A 19,810-nucleotide genomic window follows, 5' to 3' on the forward strand; every position below is an offset into this window, starting at 1 on the left:
AAGATGCTGCTGGCCGGGCAGTGGTGGTGCACACCTTAGTCCCAGCACTTGGGAGGCAGAGGCAGGTGGATTTCTGAATTTGAGGACAGCCTGGTCTACAGAGTGAGATCCAGGACAGCCAGGGCTACACAGAGAAACCCTGTCTCGAAAAAACCAAATCCCAAAAAAAAAAAAAAAAAAAAAAAAAAAAAAAAAAAATCATGAAGGAAAAGCTGATGCATCTAGAATGGTGTTTGAAAAATGGTAGAAGAAGCTGACTTGCTTTTCCACTTCTGCTGTGCAGTTATACGGAGTCGGGCAGAGCTGCCTCCAGTGCAATCCCAGGAAGGCACTGCTGCTGGAGGTGTAATGGATGTCACAGCTCTACAAAAGTTGCTAAAGACAGCTTCTTTCATGATGGCCCAGCACGTGGCAAACACGAAGCTGCCAAAGCCTTAGCCAGGCACCTAGCCCACCTCAGTGTGTGCATCCCACTGCAATGAGCTCATGTGTGTCCGGCTGGCGGGCACTTTGTGTCAGGCACCAGTCAACCTAATTATACTTGACCATAAGAAACTAGGGGAATGGTAGGCCTATGCAAAATCCATTGAGAGGGTAGCCACTTAAAGCAGTTGGCTGCAGTTATGTAGTGGTTAAGGACTATGGCAAAGACTCTCAGGCTTAGGATGTCATCAAGGAGGACTTCAAATGCAAGAAATGAATAAATAAAAAAATTTTGGCTAAGAAAACAGAAAAGGAAATGGACTCTCTTATGGTTCCCCTTGCTTATCATCACTCCTGGACGGACAAAGGTTCCGTCCTTTCTCATCAGCTTTCATGTTGAATTTTGTATTTAAAATGTTCCTAGTTGGAACTGGGTATAAGGCCACTGCACATAGTGAGATTCTGCCTCAAAAAAGCAAAACAAAATGTTAATTGAAATTTTGATAAAATTGTAGGTTCAGATTGCTACCACACCTCCTGCCTCCATTTGCTAGACGGGGTCTCACTCTGTGGTGCTGGTGGGGCCTGGGAATCACAGAGATTTTTCTGGCTTCTGACTTCGACCTGTGCTACCACTGAGCCTGGCTTTGATCTTTTAAAGTTGGAAGTAGGGAAGTCTGAAGTTAGGTTCCATCTGCTACAACGTGGCCCCAATGCTAATTGGAGAGAAAGGGAGGGAAGAAACGCTCTTAACAGGGTGAAGTGGAATTTCTTAGGTCTGACACCTGTGTAAGCTCCTACTTGGTTGCCTAGGTGACATGACATACTGCTGAGGACTAACTTTCAGTGTGGGATGCCTGTCCTTGAGACTGGCCATCTGTCTCAGGCATGTGCAATTAGAGATCAAACCTCTGAAAGTGTAAATCTGCTCATTAAAGAGTAGAATTCTTTGTATGTAACAGAATGCCTTAAGATAAAGGGTACGTGGGGCTTGCTAAGGTTGCCCTCTTCTGCTCAGAGGCAGTAGGGGCCTTTCCCCTGAGCTCGGCCACTTTTAACGGTATGGTAGTTGTGTTCTGAGGGTGGAACAGTGATCCATCCCAGATGGCATCCATACTAGCCACTTTTTTTCCTGTGGTAATGTTGATCTCATTACTGTCTTCCTGAGCACCTGCCTCTGCCCCAGTTGGGAGTAAATAAACCCCAGACAGATTATATATGGCTTTACTAGACCTGATAGTCCCCGACCAGGTCTGGGCCTTCTTCCATCCTCTCCAGCCTCCAAGTGGCCTGTGGTTATCCAGACACATAAATGTGAGCAGCCCAAATGCTACTGACTGAGCTGATAAATTAAGACCTCTGGGAATGGCCTCTCCTTCACAGGTGGACAGACGCTTCAGTGTTCAAGCATGAAAACCACAGCAAATGCCAGTATCCCTGGGAGACACTCAGCAGGGTCACTGGCCTCAGGTGGTGTTGCCATGGCAACCCCAGTTCCATCCATCTGGCTTTTTTAACTTAGTCCTAGAGGATTTTCTATTCCAAGAGGCAGCAGCAGCAGCAGTAGGATCAAAACGTCAAAGAAAGGGGTGGATGTATATGGCTATGTTCTGGTGCAGGAAGCTCCTTTCTGGAATTAAAATAAAAAATAAGGGCGGGAGAGAGAGCTCAGTGGGTCAGAGCTCTTGCTGCTCTTGCACAGGACCTGAGTTCAATTATCCTCATAACCACCTGTTGTCACTCCATCTCCAAGGGATCCAGCTACTCTGGCCTCCTTGAGGCCAGACTGTGCTCATGTGCACACATACATACCTACAAATAAAAAATAATAGTAAATAAATCTTGGGGCTGGAGAGATGGCTCAGGAGTTAAGAGTACTCGCTCTTCCAGAGCACCAGTCTCAGGGGATCTGATGCCCTCGTCTGACTTCCTTGGGCACCAGGCACATGCATAGTGCACAGATATACATGCAGCAAAACATACATGTAAAATAAATCCTTAAAATTTTAAATTAAAATTATTCTTTAGGGGCTGGAGAAATGGCGCAGATGTTAAGAGCACTTACTGATCTTTCAGAAGATCAGGGTTCAATTCTCAGGGTTCAGCACCCACATGGCAGCTCACAACTGTAACTCCTGTTCAGGGACTCTGACACCTTCACCCACGCATATAGTCAAAGCAGCAGTGTAACACCAGTGTAGTGGCTATTCCTGGCTGTCAACTTGACTATGTCTGAAATGAACTACAATCCAGAACTGGAAGGCTCACCTATGATCCTGATCTTGAGGTTGGGAGATACAAGTTTCTGACCTGAATCTTGGCATGGAGATCTTGAGGCACAGTGGCTATGAATCCCAGAAGATGAAGGCAAGGAGATCTCTGAGCTCAAGGTCATCTGGGATTAAAGGCGTGGTGGTACATCCCTTTAATTTGAGCCACACCTTCTGCTGGAGACCTATAGAAGGACATTGGAAGAAGGAAAATTCATTCTCTTCTTCTGCTTGCCTTGTGGGACTGAGCAACTGCTAGATCCTTAACCTTCCATTCACAGCTGCTGCTGACCATTGTTGGGAGTTGGACTACAGACTGCAAGTCATCAACAAATTCTCTTACTATATAGAGACTGCCCATAAGTTCTGTGACTCTAGAGAACCCTAATACAATCAGTGTATATAAAAAACAATAAAAAATAAATTATAAAGAGCACTGAGGATACAGCTCAGTGGTAGAATATTTGTCTATCGGATGCAAAGCTGTAGGTTTGATCACCTAAACCACAGTAAATAAATTTTACTTTCTTAGGGTTTCCTCTATCCCAGGTTAGCCTTAAACTTGATATGTAGCCAAGGATAATCTTGAACTTCTGATCCTCCCACTTTTTCTTTTCTTTTTTTCTTTTTTTTTTTTTTTGGATTTGGTTTTTTCGAGACAGGGTTTCTCTGTATAGCCCTGGCTGTCCTGGAACTCACTCTGTAGACCAGGCTGGCCTCGAACTCAGAAATCCACCTGCCTCTGCCTCCCAGAGTGCTGGGATTACAGGCGTGCGCCACCACCGCCCGGCTATAGTAGCACACACTTTTGATCCCAGCACTCTGGAAGCAGAGGAAGGCCTATGAGTCCAAGGCCAGCTTGTTTCACGCGGTGAACTCTTAATCCAGTGTAAACCAGGGAACACACACACCTGTTAGCTAACCAACAAGAGCTGTTGCTTTAAGAAGCGTCTCTCACGTGACCAACGACGCCTTGGTGCCTTTACCCGTACATACACATTGACCAATCTTGAGCTGGAACGCCCCTTTGGTGGGCGGAAAACTCAGTAGACGTCCACCGATTGGCTCCGCGAATGGAGGGCGGAGCCTGGGCATGGAGAGAGGGAATTACCGTGAGCTGGTGAGTGGAAGCAGCTGCCGCCTCCCCAGCAGGCGCCGTCCCAGCCCCGTAGTCCGCAGGTGAGCAGGTCCTGCCCGGACCCAGGGATCGCTTCCCGCGGTGGGCTGCTCACCAGCCTCGCAGCCCGCCGGGCCCCGCCCCTTCCCTGAGCACGTGACACAAGTTCTGTAACCCCTGACCTCCCCACTCGACCCCACACCCTTTGGATCTGGGATAGAGGAAGGTGGGTGGGAGGATACGCAAACTAGAAGCCCTTGGAGGTCGGTTCCCACGCCTCCTTGTCAGGAGGACTTGGAACTGAGTGTGTGCAGGACAGGAGACTAAAGAGTGGGTGGGAGACTTTGGTCACAGACCGGATTTTGTGAGGTCTCAAGACGGGTCCATAATAGAGAAACTCTCTTCTGGCTTTCCACTTGCGCCAAGACTGAATGCTTCCATTTTACAGATGGGCAAACTGAAGCATACTCATCCAGTGGTGAGTCTAGTGGTGGGACTTCAAACCTTTGGGCTACAAAGCCAGGCCTAGTTCAAACATAAGCCTACTGCTCATGAATGTATTATCCTGAGTTGAAATACAACAGTGGTTTGAGACCCTGCAATCTACCCAGTGCTTAGTGTTTGGTCTTGGGACAGTTCAGGTAATTTCTCTGAGCTAAGACTTCGTGAAATGGACAAATGTATACAATTATATATCTCATTGTTAGTGAGGCTAGGATGGGGTCATAGAATGTTGCTATCTGGAAGTCACGGGCATTTGTGTGTTTAGAAAAATAGCTAGGCTGGAGAGATGGCTACTCTTTTGGAGGATCCAGGTTCAATTCTCAGTACCCACGTGGCCAGTCACAACTGTCTGTAACTTCAGTTCTAAGAGACGTGGCACCCTCACACAGACATGCATGCAGGCAAGACACCAGTGCACATAAAAGTGAATAAATCTTTAAAAAAGAAGAAGAAGAAGCTATTCATGGCCCAAACTACTGACACTCAGGGCTGAGCTGGGGGGCAGAGGCAGGAAGGTCTCCGTGAATTGGAGGTCAGTCTGGTCTAGAGAGTGAGTTCTAGGACTAAATAGATGTTGTCTGGAAAACAGAGACCGACTCTCCTTTCTTTTTCAGCAAGTGTTACTGAGGGCATAGCGCTGCTGACCGGCTGGAGGCCTGGGCCGCAAAGGTGAGCATGCAGACCATGGTCTTTGCTGCCGTGCAGCTTGCAGTCAGCTGGGGAGCCGCGTTCTGATCCCCAGCACCTTAACAAGAGCGGGACTGATTGTGTGGTGTAGTTACAGACTCTGAACCCGAGGTGTCATACGTGTTAGGAAAGCTCTCTGCCCCTGAGCTGGATCTCCAGACTTTTTTTTTTCTTTCAGGATAAGATTTCTCTGTGTATCCCAGGCTGTCCTGGAACTTACTGTTGAAGGCTGGCCTTGAACTCATGAGATCCACCTGCCTTTGCATCCCGAGTGCTGGGATTAAAAGTGTGTGCCACCCCTGCCGGGCTCCAGCCTTCTTTTTACATTTTATTTTGTGATCACCTGAGTTGTTAGGGTAACCTTGAACTTACTTCATAGTTAGGGTGGACTTTGAACTATCATTCATCTTCCTGCATCATAACTGAGGACGAATGACAAGGACAATTATACAATCTGAGAAGGCCTCCCTGACATTCTTTTTTTTTTTTTTTTAAAGATTTATTTATTTATTATATGTAAGTACACTGTAGCTGTCTTTAGACACACCAGCAGAGGGTGTCAGATCTTGTTACAGATGGTTGTGAGCCACCATGTGGTTACTGGGATTTGAACTCAGTACCTTCAGAAGAGCAGTCGGTGCTCTTAACCACTGAGCCATTTCTCCAGCCCCCCCCTCCCTGACATTCTAACAGGAATCTGAAGGAGGTAGTTGGTGATGACATCAGTCACTGAGTCAAAAAGATTTGGGGAGAACAAAGAAGGGGCAGTGTCAAACAGGAAAGAGTAGCCTGAAATAAGGAAACAGGTGGCCGAGGGTGGCAGTCTGGAACACAGGCGGAGATGCAGTAAGGTTTTGTAGACAGGCTGGAGAGGCACACGCATAGCCCAGCATGGGCCAGTGTTTCTCTTTATTACAAAAGCAACAGGCATCACTGGTAGGATGACTGTGTGGGCTCTGTAGGTTGCACGCTGCTTCTGGAGATAAAGAATGATGAACCCCTGCTGGGTCCTGGGAGCATTCCTAGGTGGGTCATCTTGGACCAGGGTCGTCTGAGCCTCTGGGCCCCCTCCTCGTGGCTTAGAAAGCAAGATGAGCAGGCCTGGTTGCAGTGGTCTTGCCTGCTTCACCACTGGAGGAATCTCAGAGACGCTGGGCAGCTTTTCAACCTTCCTTTTCCCCTTGCAGCTCCACCGGGGCCATGTCGGAAAGAGAAGAGAGGAGGTTTGTGGAGATCCCTCGGGAGTCAGTCCGGCTCATGGCAGAGAGCGCAGGGCTAGAGCTGAGTGACGAGGTGGCCGCTCTGCTTGCTGAAGATGTGTGCTACCGTCTGAGAGAGGCCACACAGGTGTGCCGCTCAGTTCCCCTCACCCCTTCTCCCTTTGTTCTTCCCTGTTACCCCTTCCCACGCTCACATGCTCAGCAGACGTAGGTCAGATACTTTGTGCTTTGAGGACAGGAGACAGTCTAGGCCAGTGCCTTTTAAAGAGTCTCTTTCTAACCAGTGAGGCATCTAGACAAGAAAACACTTGCTGGGCACTTTCTCATGACACGTTCTCACAGTGTCCTGCTGCCTCGGCAGAACAGATGGATAGTGACATTCTGCACATGAGACACTGAGGCACACCGCTGGGACTGTGCAGAAGCAGAGTTGGAGATGCGGCCTTTCTGATTTCTGGGGTTCTCTTTGCCTTTTCAGTCTAGCCCATTCCCCTTGGGGGTTCCCACATCTGCTTCCTGCCCCCTGATTCTGGATCCTGTTCCTCCCCTCCCAGAATAGCTCTCAGTTCATGAAGCACACCAAACGGAGGAAGCTGACTGTGGAGGACTTCAACAGGGCTCTCAGGTGGAGCAGTGTGGAGGTCAGTGGAGCAGGGCTGTACAGGGCCCAGGGGACATGAAGCCACCTCTCCTGTTCAGATCAGGGATGGCAGTGTGGTGAGGTACGGGGACAAACACATATGCAAAAAATGCAGCAGGCCAGGTGCTGGGCCCGAAGAGTGGAAAGGCCTGTGGGTTTCTGGAGGTTGGGGAAAGTTTCAAAGAAGAGCCAGGCTTGAGGCAAGCCTTAAAAAGTGCTGAGGAAAATGAACTTGAAGGAATAGAAAGGCAGCCAGGGCTACACAGAGAAACACTGTCTTGAAAAACCAAAAAAAAAAAAAAAAAAAAAAAAAAAGGAAAGAAAGAAAGAAAGAAAGAAAGAAAGAAAGAAAGAAAGAAAGAAAGAAAGAAAGAAATAGAAAAGCATTTTGGGTAAGGAAACAGCCTGAAGAAACATGGGGATGTTGAGGCAGGAAGGTAGTATGTCTTGAGAATTGTTTGGGTGTGAACAGGCGAGACTGGTGCCTTAGCAGTGGGGCACAGAACCCTTAACAGCAACATGCCACTTTGGCCCAGGGAACCATAGACAGCTCTGACCCCAGGCCTCTCTAGCTGCTGGAGACATACGGACTACTTCCAACATAGGCTTCCTGCCCCAGATCAGGGGAGCCGAATCCTGACTCTTTTTCCTTCACTGAATCACTCTGCTTGTCGATTCTCTTTTTCCTCAGGCTGTGTGTGGCTATGGATCCCAGGAGGCATTGCCCTTGCGCCCCGCAAGGGAGGGTGAACTCTACTTTCCTGAGGATCGAGAAGTGAACCTGGTGGAGCTGGCACTGGCCACCAACATCCCCAAGGGCTGTGCAGAGACAGCTGTCCGAGGTGGCTGCTGGGGTCCATCTTGGGATTAGGACAGGAACTGGGTGGTCTGAGTGGTGCTGCTGGGCCACAACTTTCAAGTAGGGTAGAATTTGGATGGGTAAAATCCCAACTGACATCCATCTATATCATCTAATTCTAGTTCATGTTTCCTATCTGGATGGCAAAGGAAACCTGGCACCTCAGGGATCAGGTAAGGCAGTGTGGATACTAGACTGTTTGGAAGAGCTCTATAGGAGCGAGGGGCCTACAGCTGTGCATTTTGGTCTGCATCTCATGGGTGTGTGCTGTGTTCTAAAGGGACACAGGTCCCTGCCCAGAAGGCTTGTGGTTACATGTAGAACCCTGACCCTACTACTCAGTATTTTGGAGGTCAAGACAGAAGGCTGAGTTGCATGCTGAGGTCCCCAAGATGTATCCTACTTCCAGGGTACGCTGGGCAGAGCATCGGAGAGCCTGAGGCCTGTCCACTGGAGGCTGGAGAACTGAGCAGGGATCTGGGGTAGAGCGTGGGTGGGAGGAGATAGAGCAGAGACCCACAGCACCTACCTCATCAGAGTGCAGCTGGAGCCTGGGCCTGCTTGTTCTGCTTGAAAATGGGTTCCTTGTGGGTGGGTGTAGTTCTAGTCGGAGGGCAGCAGCCTCCAGAAAGCTGTCCTTCCATCTGTGACCACTTCCTTCCTGTCTCCTCACAGTGCCCAGTGCAGTGTCTTCACTGACAGATGACCTGCTCAAATACTACCAGCAAGTGACACGGGCTGTACTGGGCGATGACCCACAGCTGATGAAGGTGAAAGAGTGAGCCTGACTAGACATGAAGTCCAAGTTTTCAATCTTGAGATACTTTGAGCTTTCTGGTTCCTGTCCTCCAGAGGCGAACTAGATACTGTGGTGGAACCTGTTCTCCAGTGGTGTGTGCGCTCTGAGTGGTCTCCTGCTATGCCAGTCCTGACTCCTTTGTGCTAGAAGAATAGAAACCCTTCTTCCTTGGGCAGTGGGCAGCACAACAGGTGTTAATGATTATGTCCCCACACCTTCATTTGGATTCCTTTTTTTGGGTGTCCATTGATCTGGAACCAATTCAGCCATTTATTTATCTGGCTTGGTAAGGAAAGGAGAAGAAATAGAGGTCCAGGTCAGGTGCCCGTAGGTGCCCAGCCTGGCATGTTCTACAGACTTAGTTCCTGGGCTGGTAGTAGCTGCAATTGGTTTAACCTTTGAATACCACCCATGGTCTTTCTTCTGCTCATGGCCAGATGAGGGCTGTGGTTTGCTCAGTCGTGTCACCTTTCTGTGTGGTTTAGATCTTCCACCTTCACATATCTAGCTGGTGCTATTTTGCTTAAACAACTCGGAGCATTGCCAGCATGTTTCTATGCCCAGAACTCGGCTAGTGGGCTACCCATCACATTAACTAGCATGTGCCAAAGCCTGGACTGGTCCCGGCACTCAGGAGCAGGTGTGGTGGCATGGGCTTAAGATGTCAGCACTGGTTGGAAGATTGTAAGTGTGAGGCTGGGTTGTGGGTACTTTGTAAGATCCTGCCTCAGTGGACAACAAAACCCAAGGAAACAAAAACTTCCCTTTTGCTTTGCTTCTTAGGCACCTGTGGCTAGCAGCTGTGGGCCTGGAAGCTAAGCCCCGTCTCATGTTCAGAGCCTTGTCTAGAGGGCTTGGAGGGGCCAGGTCATAGCAGCTTAGGGATGAAGTGGGTTTCTTAGGTTGGTTTATGGTTTTTGAGACAGGGTCTCTCTATGCAGATTGGCCTGGAACTCTCTCTGTAGGCTCAGCTGACCATGAACTGGAGATCTGCCTGCCTCCTTCCCTGGAGCGCCAGGATTAAAGGAACCACCATGCCCAACTGTTTGTTCCTTTGTTTTTTTTCAGGATTTTTGTTGTTGTTGTTTCTTGGTTGTCTTAAAAGCTGCTCTGTAGACAAGGCTGACCTTGAACTCACAGAGATACTCCTACCTTTGCCTCCTAAATGTGGTGATTAATCACCTAGCTGCTTTTCAGTTTTTTTAAAGAACTGGTTTTTTTTTTTTTTTTTTTTTTTTTTTTTTTAGTTGATGTGTATGAATGTTTTGCCTGCATGCATGTAAGTGCATCATCTTTGTCCAGTGCCCCCGGAGGTCAGAAGAGGGAGTGTGTCCCCTACAACTGCTGGGAATTGAACCCTGGTGCTCTGTAAGAACAGCAGTTGCTCTTACCTGCTGCTGAGCCATCTTTCCAGCCCTGAAGTTTTGTTTTGTTTTTACTGTAATAGGTGTCTTCTGCCTATAAAAGTAATACCAGTGTGTATTTACTATGGAGCTACTTTTTTTTTGTTTTGTTTTTTTGAGACAGGGTTTCTCTTTGTAGCCCTGGCTGTCCTGGAACTCACTCTGTAGACCAGGCTGGCTTCGAGCTCAGAAATCCACCTGCCTCTGCTACCCAAGTGCTGGGATTACAGGCATGCGCCACCACTGCCCAGCCGCAGCTACTTACAATATAAAAGTAGTCTTCTGCTCACTCACTCATGTGTTGTTTCTATTACAAGTTGCTATTACTTTAATGTCAATGTAAGTGATACCTGGCTTTTTTTTGTTTTGTTTTGTTTTGTTTTTTGGTTTTTTGGATTTGTTTCTTTCCGAGACAGGGTTTCTCTGTATAGTCCTGGCTGACCTGGAGCTCACTCTGTAGACTAGGCTGGCCTCAAACTTAGAAATCCACCTGCCTCTGCCTCCCAGAGTGCTGGGACTACAGGCGTGTGCCACCACCACCCAGCAATACCTGGTTTTACAGTTTATCTTTTGTTCCTTGGATTTTGTTTTGTTTGGACAAGGGTTAATCTCAGTCTTGCAGTGGAACCCTTGGCCTGAAATTCACTGTGGTAGCTCAGTGCAGCAATCTTCATGTCTCAGCCTCTCTCTCTCTCTCTCTCTCTCTCTCTCTCTCTCTCTCTCTTTTATTTTTTTATTTTCTTTGTAAGATTTATTTATTGTTATACATAAGTACACTGTAGTCTTCACACTAGAAGAGGGCGTCAGATCTCATTACGGATGGTTGCGAGCCACCATGTGGTTGCTGGGAATTGAACGCAGAACCTCTGGAAGAACAGTCAGTGCTCTTAAACGCTGAGCCACCTCTCCAGCCCATGTCTCAGCTCTCAAGTGCAGAGCTTTACAGGGTTCAGCCACAGCCAAACCTACAGCTTTTTCTTAGTTAAAAATATGCTGAATAACTAGGCATGGTGGTGATCACCAGTCATCCTAGCACTTAGGAAATGGGAAGCAGGGCCATCAGAAGCTCAAGGTTGTCCTCAGCTACATCATTAAAGGGCAGTCTACATCAGATCCTGCCTCAAACAAACAAAAAACAATTGCTCACATGCCTGTACATGCTATGGCACTTGTGTGAAGGTAAGAAAAACCACTTTGAGCATGGTGGTGGTGGCGGCACATGCCCTTAGTTCTAGCACTTGGGAGGCAGATCTCTGTGAACTCCAGGACAGCTAGGGCTGTTACACAGAGAAACCACGTCTCCTGAAAACACTTGTTAGCTCTCTTCTACTTTTTCATGGTTTCTGAGATTAGAATTTCGGTTGATGGCCTTGTTCAGTGTGTGTTTTTACCAAACCAAACACTCACTGTCTCCACCTTTTTTCATCTGGAAAGAGGGTCTTGTAGCTTTAGGCTGCTCCTCTACCTGCCTCCTGTGCCACACCTAGCCTTGGGTTCACTTATTTTTTTGTAAACAGACAGTACTGTTCTTGTCTGTGTTTCCTAAGGTTAAAACCTGTGGAAGTTCTGAATCCGGGCATGAACATTTAAGATGCAAACACATGGCTCCTAAGCTAGCCTCCAGAGTGGTGGCTTTTCCTTTATTGAGGTGGTTCCTTTCAGGTCGCCCTCCAGGACCTGCAGACAAACTCCAAGATCGCAGCACTCCTGCCGTACTTCGTTTATGTGGTCAGTGGGGTAAGTGATTCATTCTCCAGCAAAGGTGACCCTTCTGTTTAGGGCTCATAGCAGATGGTATCAGAATTGCAAGCTCCTGTCTCTCCTTGTCTCCCTAAGCCACCCGCTCCTGCCAACAGGTAAAGTCTGTAAGCCACGACCTGGAGCAGCTGCACCGACTACTGCAGGTGGCGCGGAGCCTGATCCGGAACCCACACCTGTGCTTGGGGCCCTATGTCCGATCCCTGGTGGGCAGCGTGCTTTACTGTGTCTTGGAGCCACTGGCCGCCTCCATCAACCCTTTGAATGACCACTGGACTCTGCGAGATGGGGCAGCCCTTCTACTCAGCCACATCTTCTGGTAGCCACTGGGCTCAGGCTGAGCAGAGGGAGGGATAGCTTACAGGGTTGATGGGTTGCGGTAGGGAGCTGTATGAAGCCTCTGCCCTAAGTGTGGAACTTATCCTTAGAACCCCCTAGCTGGCATGCCGAGGCACAGTTACAAATGTAGACTTTTGTCCCTTGGATCCTGGGTCAGTCACACCTGGCAGCCTGTGTCAGACGGAAAGTCTAGGACTGTTCGTCTCCTTGTATGTGGTACTTCATTCTTTCCTGGCTCTTGCTCCCACAGGACTCATGGAGACCTTGTCAGTGGCCTCTATCAGCAGATTTTGCTCTCCCTGCAGAAGGTCCTGACAGACCCTGTTCGGCCTCTCTGTTCTCACTATGGGGCAGTGGTAGGGCTGCACGCACTAGGCTGGAAGGTGAGGACTCTGGCTTTCTCGCAGGTCTTTGAGAGTGGCTATAAGTGTTAGAAAACTATCATTCATTCCTGTGTATTTTATGTAAAAGTGGTATGTGTTTGATGCTGCCATGTTGAGACCTTGCCTTAGGCCTGGTTTACTCTAACCTTCCCCGACTATATGTAAATGTGTTATCCCTTCACAATATTTTTTTTGAAATTCCTGCCCATTTCATAACATCATGCTAAGAAATACCCTCAGTTTCTTTGTTTTTCTCCTTTCTCTTTGGGTTTTCATTTATTTGAGACAGTGCTTGTTTTATAACCCTTACTAGCCTTCATCAGTTTATGGTCCTCCTGCTTTAGGCACCACATAGCATCAGTTTCTGTTGTGTATTTTACAGCAAATAGAAACGTAGCATCCATAGAAGCCATCAGACCATTACGTGTCTTAATTCTGTTAATACAACTATGTCTACTGAGCTACCATTTGATGCTTGGAATAATTCTATTTATTTCATTTTGAATGTATTTATTTTTAAAAAGGTCTCAGGGAAATATCAAGTGATCTTGACTGTGTCATATTTCCATTTTTTAAAGTCCTCACAATCTTAGGGTGCTTTCATAATTGCTCTAAGGAGAACTAACACACTTTATTTCTGCAGTGTTGGCTGTCAAAAGATGGGTCTTGTTGACCTTGGCCAGTGTGCTCTGCACCATCCCCCACCCCATCCCTTTTGTTATGCTTCTTCCTAAATCCTTGCTGTGATGCTGCTGTAGTGGTGTCTTCTTGGGGTTGGCCCTTGTTGGTATTCAGAAATATAGTTGGTAAGCCTGGCGGTGGTGGTGCACGCCTGTAATCCCAGCACTCTGGGAGGCAGAGGCAGGTGGATTTCTGCGTTCGAGGCCAGCCTGGTCTACAGAGTGAGTTCCAGGACAGCCAGGGCTACACAGAGAAACCCCGTCTCAAAAAATCCAAAAAACCAAGAAAAAAAAAAAAAAAGAAAAAAAAGAAATATACTTGGTGTGTATGTTTTAAGCTCAGGGACAATTTTAGTAGAGTTTAAAAGAAAACATCTTAGGGCTGGGCTGGCAAGGTGTAAATCTAAGAAGCTGCCCAGAGGTGGAGATTGGAGGAAAGAAGAAACAAAAAGCCATGTCATTGAGCTAAGCAGGCAAGGGTAGGGCCCTCAAAGTGGGCAGGCAGGGGGGTGGTGTAGGGGTGGGGAGGGAGGGAGTTAATGAAGGAGTGAGAAGAAGTATCTAAAAATAAGAGACAAACCAAAAAACAATCCCCCCTCAAAAGAAGAAGCATTTTGCCATATGACTTTAATCCCAGGAGAAGCAGGCAAATCTCGGAGTTTGAGGCTGGCCTGTTCATTCTACAGAGCGAGCTCTAGGACAGCCAGGTTTATACTGAGAATCCTTCCTCAGCCCCTGACCACCTACCTCCACTTTTGGGATTAAGGATTTGAGCCTTAATGCCTGGATTTTTTTAAACAAACAAACAACCTAGGACTTAGGAGGAAACCTAAATTTGCAATTAAATTTGCCCCTAAATTTGAAGTTAAACTCCTGCCTGGGGTGGGGGTGGAGGGGCAGGGGTGGGAACAAGAAAAAAAAAGGAACAAACTTTCTGTTGGATTGAACTGGACATATGTGTGTTGCTGATTTATTCCAGGCTGGCCTTGGACTTGCTTTGTAGTTGGTGACCTTGACTCTCCCCCTCCTAGGTGCTGGCATGCTAGGTTAGAAGCAAGCACCTTCACATCTAGTTTATGCAGTGCTGGGATCAGATCTACGGCTTAGAGCATGTTAGCTACCCACTCAACCAACCCAGCTACATCTCAGCTCCTTTGAAAAAAACCATCACTGCATCATTATTATTACATAGGTGCATGGTGTGTGCAGAGGCATGCATGCTGTAATGCGTGTGGAGAGTGAGCTTCTTAATTTTACTCCGGTTCAGGGAATTGAACACAGGTCACAAGGCTTATACATACAGCAAGTATATTTACACAGTGAACCATCTTGCTGGGCCCCCTCAAATGCCTTTTGTTGTTTTGTCTTATTAGTAACTTTTATAAAAAAATGATCTTATTTTTTATGTGCATTGGTGTTTTTCCTACATATATGTCTGTGTGAGGGCATTAGTCCCTTTGAACTCCAGTTGGGAGCTGCTTCATAGTTGCTGGGAATTGACCGAAGTCCTCTGCAAGAACAGCCAATGCTCTTACCACTGAGTAATATCTCTAGCCCTTTACTATTGGTTTTCCAAACAGGCTTTCTCTGTGTAGCCCTAGCTGACCTAAACTGGCTCTGTGGACCAGGCTAGCTTCAAGAACTCAAGAGATTCAATTGCCTCCTCTGTGCTACCTTTCCCATCCCCTACTCCTACCCCCTAAATGGTGGGATTAAAGGCTTAAGCTACTGTGTTCGGCTTTTTAAAAACAAAAACAGGGACTTAAAGTGAAGTCAGGCTGGCCTCAAATCTGGAATTAAGCCCCTGAATGCTAGAGTTACAGACCTGCAACTCAAAATCTAGCTGATTTACTGTTACAAGATTAGGTAGCTTCTTTTTCTTTCTCTCTCTCTTTTTTTTTTTTTTTTTTTTGGAAGGTTTCTCAGTATAGCCCTGGCTGGCTGGAACTCACTCTGAAGACCAGGCTGGCCTCAAACTCAGAAATCTGCCTGCCTCTGCCTCCCAAGTGCTGGGATTAAAGGCATGCAGCACCACTGCCTAGTTAAGATAGCTTCTTTTTCTTTTTCTTTTTTTCCACCAAGTGCACTTCATTGAACCCACTGTGGACATTTGCATATGCATATTGTAAAGGGTCAAGGCCTCAGCCAGGAGAGGGCCAGATGCAGACCGTGGAACGCAGGCCAGCTAGAATCCAGAACATGGCATTCTCTGTGAAAAACTATTGAAAGACTACCACGGAGGTGGTAGAGAAAATAATGATGCAGATAATGACCATTAGGATGCTGAAGATCAGGAAGCTGATGTTTAGGCACTTGGCCGTGGAGGTGCAGGCCTGGGTTCCCAGTCACATCAACCCCATCTTCCTGTCCCTGGACTTCACATAGTAGGCATAGGCAATGAAGCCCAGGCAGCAGGCGTTGAAGAAAAGGATTGAACAGAGACCAGACCACATGGTCAGGCAGAGACCTCTCTGGACATGTTGATCACAGTGGTCCTCACAACTGGGTTGTTGGGTTCCCTCAGCTCAGTCACCCTGTACTCCTTGATTGTCTCATCGCTTGGAGGAAATCTGGCATTGGTGGGCAAGGCGGCTTGGGAATTGTGGCTTGTGGTATTGACTATGGAACAATAACCCTCTCTGGAGGATGGTTGCTGCTAAGACAGCTTTTCTGAGTGTGTATCTTTTTTTTTCTTTCTGAGACAGGGTTTCTCTGTGTAGCCCTGGCTGTCCTGGAACTCACTCTGTAGACCAGGCTGGCCTCGAACTCAGAAATCTGCCTGCCTCTGCCTCCCAAGTGCTGGGATTAAAGGCATGTGCCACCACTGCCCGGCTTCTGAGTGTATATTAATGTCTGTAAATTTTGGCAGGATGTTTTGGTGTCTTTATAGTAACTAAAATGTAATTCCTATTTCTTTTAACATTTTTACAAGGAGTTTGACAGTTGATCAGAATTTTCAAATGTTCATGCTCTGGATGAGTGATCCAAGTCTACCTTATATGTCAAAGCCTCTAATGTCATCATCTTTGTTTTTGTTTTTTTTCTCGTTTTTTTTTTTTGAGACAGGGTTTCTCTGTGTAGTCCTGGCTGTCCTGGAATTCACTCTGTAGACCAGGCTGGCCTCGAACTCAGAAATCCACCTGCCTCTGCCTCCCAAGTGCTGGGATTACAGGTGTGCGCCACCACACCCGGCTTCATCTTTGTTTAGTCATACTTTGCCCCCAGCTGACTACACAGTTTAAAAATGTACAGTCAAAGTCATGTGTACAAAGTACACTGCCTATAATCCCAGAGTTTGGGAAACTAAAGAAAGGGGATTCTCATGAATTCAAGGCCCAGATTGGGATCCCAGTATTGTTTTTATGTGTGTGGTCTAATTTCTCTAATGAAAACGCCACTACCTTACTGATTGTATTTACTAGCAGTCTGCAAACAATTTTTGTGTCGTAATGATTTAATTATGCCTAAATAGCTCGTAGTAAAAGCCAGTAATAAGGCTTTTTTTATTGCCTGTGTTTGTATGTGTGCATCCCTTATGCTTACCAAAAGCTTAAACATACAGTAGGTCCCAGAGACATCAGATATCTCAAGAAGGGAATAGAGGACTGAGCCCTGTCAAAAATCGAGTGGATCTTTTTGAGGGCATATGGAGCAAGGCTGCTTAACTGCATCCCTTCTTTCCATTCTAGGCAGTGGAACGAGTCCTCTACCCACATCTGCCTACTTACTGGACAAACTTGCAGGCTGTGCTGGATGACTATTCTGTATCTAATGCCCAGGTCAAAGCAGATGGGCACAAAGTGTATGGAGCAATTCTGGTGAGTTACCAGTCCCACCTTCTCTTTCCTGCAGGAGCTTAGTAGTTACTTTGAGATGCTCCGGGGTCCAGGTTCCTCCTGACTCTTTGTTTACAGGTGGCCGTCGAGCGACTACTGAAGATGAAAGCTCAGGCAGCAGAGCCCAACCGCGGTGGCCTTGGCGGGAGAGGGTACCGTCCTGCAGAGGACCTGCCTTGGGACAGCCTTCTCCTACAAGAGTCTCCCCCCGGAGGCAGCTCCGAAGCAGGGTTTGGGTCTGGTCTCCCGCTGTCGTCAGGGGTTGCGGGGCCAGAGGACCCTTCTTCCTTGACCCTGGCAGACATCTACCGTGAGCTATACTCCTTCTTTGGTGACAGCTTGGCCACTCGCTTTGGCACTGGCCAGCCTGCTCCCACAGCCCCACGACCACCCGGAGACAAGAAGGAACCTGCGGCTGCCCCGGATTCCGTGCGGAAAATGCCGCAGCTGACTGCCAGCGCCGTGGTCAGCCCTCAGGGCGACGAAAGCCCATGCGGTGGGACCCTCGCCGCCTCCAACGCTGCCTCGGAGAGCAGGCCGCTGCCGCGCGTACACCGGGCGCGGGGCAGTCCTCGTCAGCAGGGTCCCGGCGCGGGAACGCGAGACGTCTTCCAGAAAAGCCGCTTCGCGCCCCGCGGCGCCCCACACTTCCGGTTTATAATCGCGGGGCGTCAGGCTGGGCGGCGCTGCCGCGGGCGCCTCTTTCAAACTGCTTTTCCTGCCCCCTACGGGCCCAGCCCCGCGTCCCGCTACGTGCAGAAGTTGCCCATGATCGGCCGCACTGGCCGCCCCGCCCGCCGCTGGGCGCTCTCAGACTACTCGCTGTACCTGCCCCTGTGAGGGGGCTGCCTGCGCCTCCGAGAATAAAGCCACACTGGAAGTGACGTGTCTGTGCTCGTGGGCGGGGCCTGGGCGGTTGCCTTCCTGGTGGCCTGGGCGCCATGGCGCTGCCCTGGTTGCAGCGAGTTGAGCTCGTGCTCTTCGCTGCTGCCTTCCTGTGCGGGGCTGTGGCGGCCGCGACGCTGACCCGGACCCAGGTGCGGCGGCGGGGGCGGGCCGGCTTGGGGTCCAGCAGGCCTGCGTAGGGGACTGGTCGCGGTGTCTACACCGTGCTAGGGGCTAGAACGTGCCAAACTTGTTTCCTCCCCAAAGGAACTGAATAAGCTTCTGTCCGGCTTAATAAGCTACTAGGGGTTTGGGACACACAGACCATCCCTGCATCCATCCAATAACTGAAACATTTGTGGAAAACGAAACCAAAACGTTGTGTAGCAGAGAGCTTGGTGCCGCGTGACTATATAACACGAAATAAGAAGCGAGAAAACTTGCAACTATGTACATTTGAGTAACTACTGCTGGGTAGTCTTGGTGATAGAGTACTTTGAATCACTATAGGAGTCTAGGACACCTACTTTTACAGATTAGGGGAGTATCTTGTTAAAGGATGCACAGAATCAGGGTTTACTTAGAATTTCGGCTTACAGGGAAGGGCAAAACTTGTGATTTCTTTTGGGTTCCTTATAAACCTCTGAATCTGATCCTTTCTGTGTCCTGAGATATTGTCCCAGCAGACCCATCAGTCTCCCCATTTCACCTCAGCTTGTGAACTAGTCCTAATATCTGACAGGAACCTGCACTTCAGGTACGGAGCTGAAATGGACTTAACAGCTTCTCTCCACAGGGCTCCTTTGGTGGTAGCTGTCCCTTGTATGGTGTGGCTGCACTCAATGGCTCCTCTCTGGCCTTGTTATGTCCCTCAGCCCCTTCCCTCTGCTACTTCGTGGCTGGGGCTTCAGGCATCCTGGCACTCTACTGCCTTCTGCTTCTCTTCTTCTGGGTCTACAGCAGCTGCATCGAGGACTCCCACAGGTGACTGCCCTACTAATGACAAGGGGTCGAGGGGAGATGAGTCCCACCGCAGCCACAAAGCTTCTTTTCTCTTCCTCAGAGGTTCTATAGGGCTCCGAATTGCTTTGACCATCTCAGTTACAGCTGTCTTCCTGATCTTAGTGTCTGCCTGTATACTTCGATTTGGCACCAAGTCTTTCTGCAATTCCATCATCTCCTTGAACCATACAATTAGGTAATGGGAGAGGGAGGGAAGCCTGACAGGGACTATCTTCCCTCTGTAGGGAAAAGGTCTTTTAAGTTCCCACTTTATCCCCTTCCTTTGGCCCTTGTCTTAAAGTACACAAATGTGCTTAGAGCATGTCCCCTCTTTCTCACAACTTGTTTCTTTAACCTCACAGCTGCTCTGAAGCCCAGAAAATCTCATGGACACCTCCAGGAACTGCTGTGCAGTTTTACTCCAACCTACACAATGCTGAAGTGAGACAAAGGGATATGCTAAGATTAAGCAACTGTAGCTTAAGAGTGTTCGCCATGGAATATATGCTTGGCTGCACTTCAGTCACAAGCTCAAAGTAGCTATGGGGCTTGTCACCTTAGTCTGATCAAGGTTGTGTGGGTAGGACTGGATTGGAGATGCCTTCCCTCCTCATACTCCTGTTCTCTCTCACAGACCTCTTCTTGGGTGAATCTGATACTGTGGTGTCTGGCCTTAATGCTCCAGCTCATGCAGTGCAAGTTTAAAGCCACATCATACCAGCTCCAGGAGAGGGGTGACCAAGAGGGGAGCTCTGAGACCGATGCTCTTGTTGGGTAACACCAGTTTGTTTCACTCCTGAAGAATACTCAAGAGTGCTTTCTGCAACCAGAACCTCCATGCCCAAGTGCCTTTACTCCTCTTGTCTCTGTATAGCCCTGGAAACCTGTTTTTTCCTCTAGGAGGGAAACATTCAAATAGGCCACTTCTGCTTTTTCTCCTTAAACTTTTTTGTACCAAAATAATATATTACTTTTCTTCATCATGGTATGGATGTCTTGATGTTA

General features: G+C 48.2%; 2 protein-coding genes and 1 pseudogene across 5 annotated transcripts; all 3 read left to right on the forward strand.

Annotated features, from left to right (window-relative positions):
• The first annotated feature begins 240 nt into the window (after nucleotides 1-240).
• LOC127691011 (40S ribosomal protein S12-like) lies at nucleotides 241-700 on the forward strand (annotated as a pseudogene).
• Nucleotides 701-3,774: 3,074 nt separating this feature from the next.
• Nucleotides 3,775-17,802, forward strand: Taf6l (TATA-box binding protein associated factor 6 like). Of its 4 annotated transcripts, none has more exons than XM_052190618.1 (12): nucleotides 3,775-3,872; nucleotides 4,929-4,983; nucleotides 6,189-6,348; nucleotides 6,776-6,862; nucleotides 7,553-7,703; nucleotides 7,843-7,893; nucleotides 8,396-8,490; nucleotides 11,585-11,659; nucleotides 11,779-11,999; nucleotides 12,270-12,402; nucleotides 16,772-16,900; nucleotides 16,997-17,802. In XM_052190618.1, the coding sequence occupies exons 3-12, from the start codon at nucleotides 6,202-6,204 to the stop codon at nucleotides 17,756-17,758; spliced, it is 1,851 nt and encodes a 616-aa protein (XP_052046578.1). In that variant the 5' UTR covers nucleotides 3,775-3,872; nucleotides 4,929-4,983; nucleotides 6,189-6,201; the 3' UTR covers nucleotides 17,759-17,802. The 4 variants fall into 4 exon arrangements, with proteins under 4 accessions (XP_052046578.1, XP_052046569.1, XP_052046585.1 ...); XM_052190631.1 differs by lacking the exon at nucleotides 3,775-3,872 and adding an exon at nucleotides 4,150-4,288; XM_052190609.1 differs by lacking the exon at nucleotides 4,929-4,983 and having other exon boundaries at nucleotides 3,776-3,872.
• Nucleotides 17,803-17,807: 5 nt separating this feature from the next.
• Nucleotides 17,808-19,785, forward strand: Tmem179b (transmembrane protein 179B). Its single transcript, XM_052190687.1, has 5 exons — nucleotides 17,808-17,955; nucleotides 18,600-18,787; nucleotides 18,867-19,001; nucleotides 19,168-19,246; nucleotides 19,440-19,785. Exons 1-5 carry the CDS (start codon nucleotides 17,860-17,862, stop codon nucleotides 19,581-19,583), a joined length of 642 nt encoding a protein of 213 aa, XP_052046647.1. The 5' UTR covers nucleotides 17,808-17,859; the 3' UTR covers nucleotides 19,584-19,785.
• The last annotated feature ends 25 nt before the right edge of the window (nucleotides 19,786-19,810 follow it).

The sequence above is a fragment of the Apodemus sylvaticus genome, chromosome 1, assembly GCF_947179515.1.
Source record: "Apodemus sylvaticus chromosome 1, mApoSyl1.1, whole genome shotgun sequence".
NCBI lineage: Eukaryota > Metazoa > Chordata > Mammalia > Rodentia > Muridae > Apodemus > Apodemus sylvaticus.

What these genes read in the sequence shown, in the direction of transcription:
- Taf6l (XM_052190609.1), top strand. Translation starts at nt 3,787, where the DNA reads ATGGAGAGAGGGAATTACCGTGAGCTGGTGAGTGGAAGCAGCTGCCGC. An exon ending in CCCAGCCCCGTAGTCCGCAG is followed by an intron (nt 3,873 to 6,188) that starts GTGAGCAGGTCC and finishes TTCCCCTTGCAG; the next exon opens with CTCCACCGGGGCCATGTCGG. An exon ending in TGCAGAGACAGCTGTCCGAG is followed by an intron (nt 7,704 to 7,842) that starts GTGGCTGCTGGG and finishes ATCTAATTCTAG; the next exon opens with TTCATGTTTCCTATCTGGAT.
- Tmem179b (XM_052190687.1), top strand. Translation starts at nt 17,860, where the DNA reads ATGGCGCTGCCCTGGTTGCAGCGAGTTGAGCTCGTGCTCTTCGCTGCT. An exon ending in CGACGCTGACCCGGACCCAG is followed by an intron (nt 17,956 to 18,599) that starts GTGCGGCGGCGG and finishes TTCTCTCCACAG; the next exon opens with GGCTCCTTTGGTGGTAGCTG. An exon ending in TCCTTGAACCATACAATTAG is followed by an intron (nt 19,002 to 19,167) that starts GTAATGGGAGAG and finishes TTAACCTCACAG; the next exon opens with CTGCTCTGAAGCCCAGAAAA.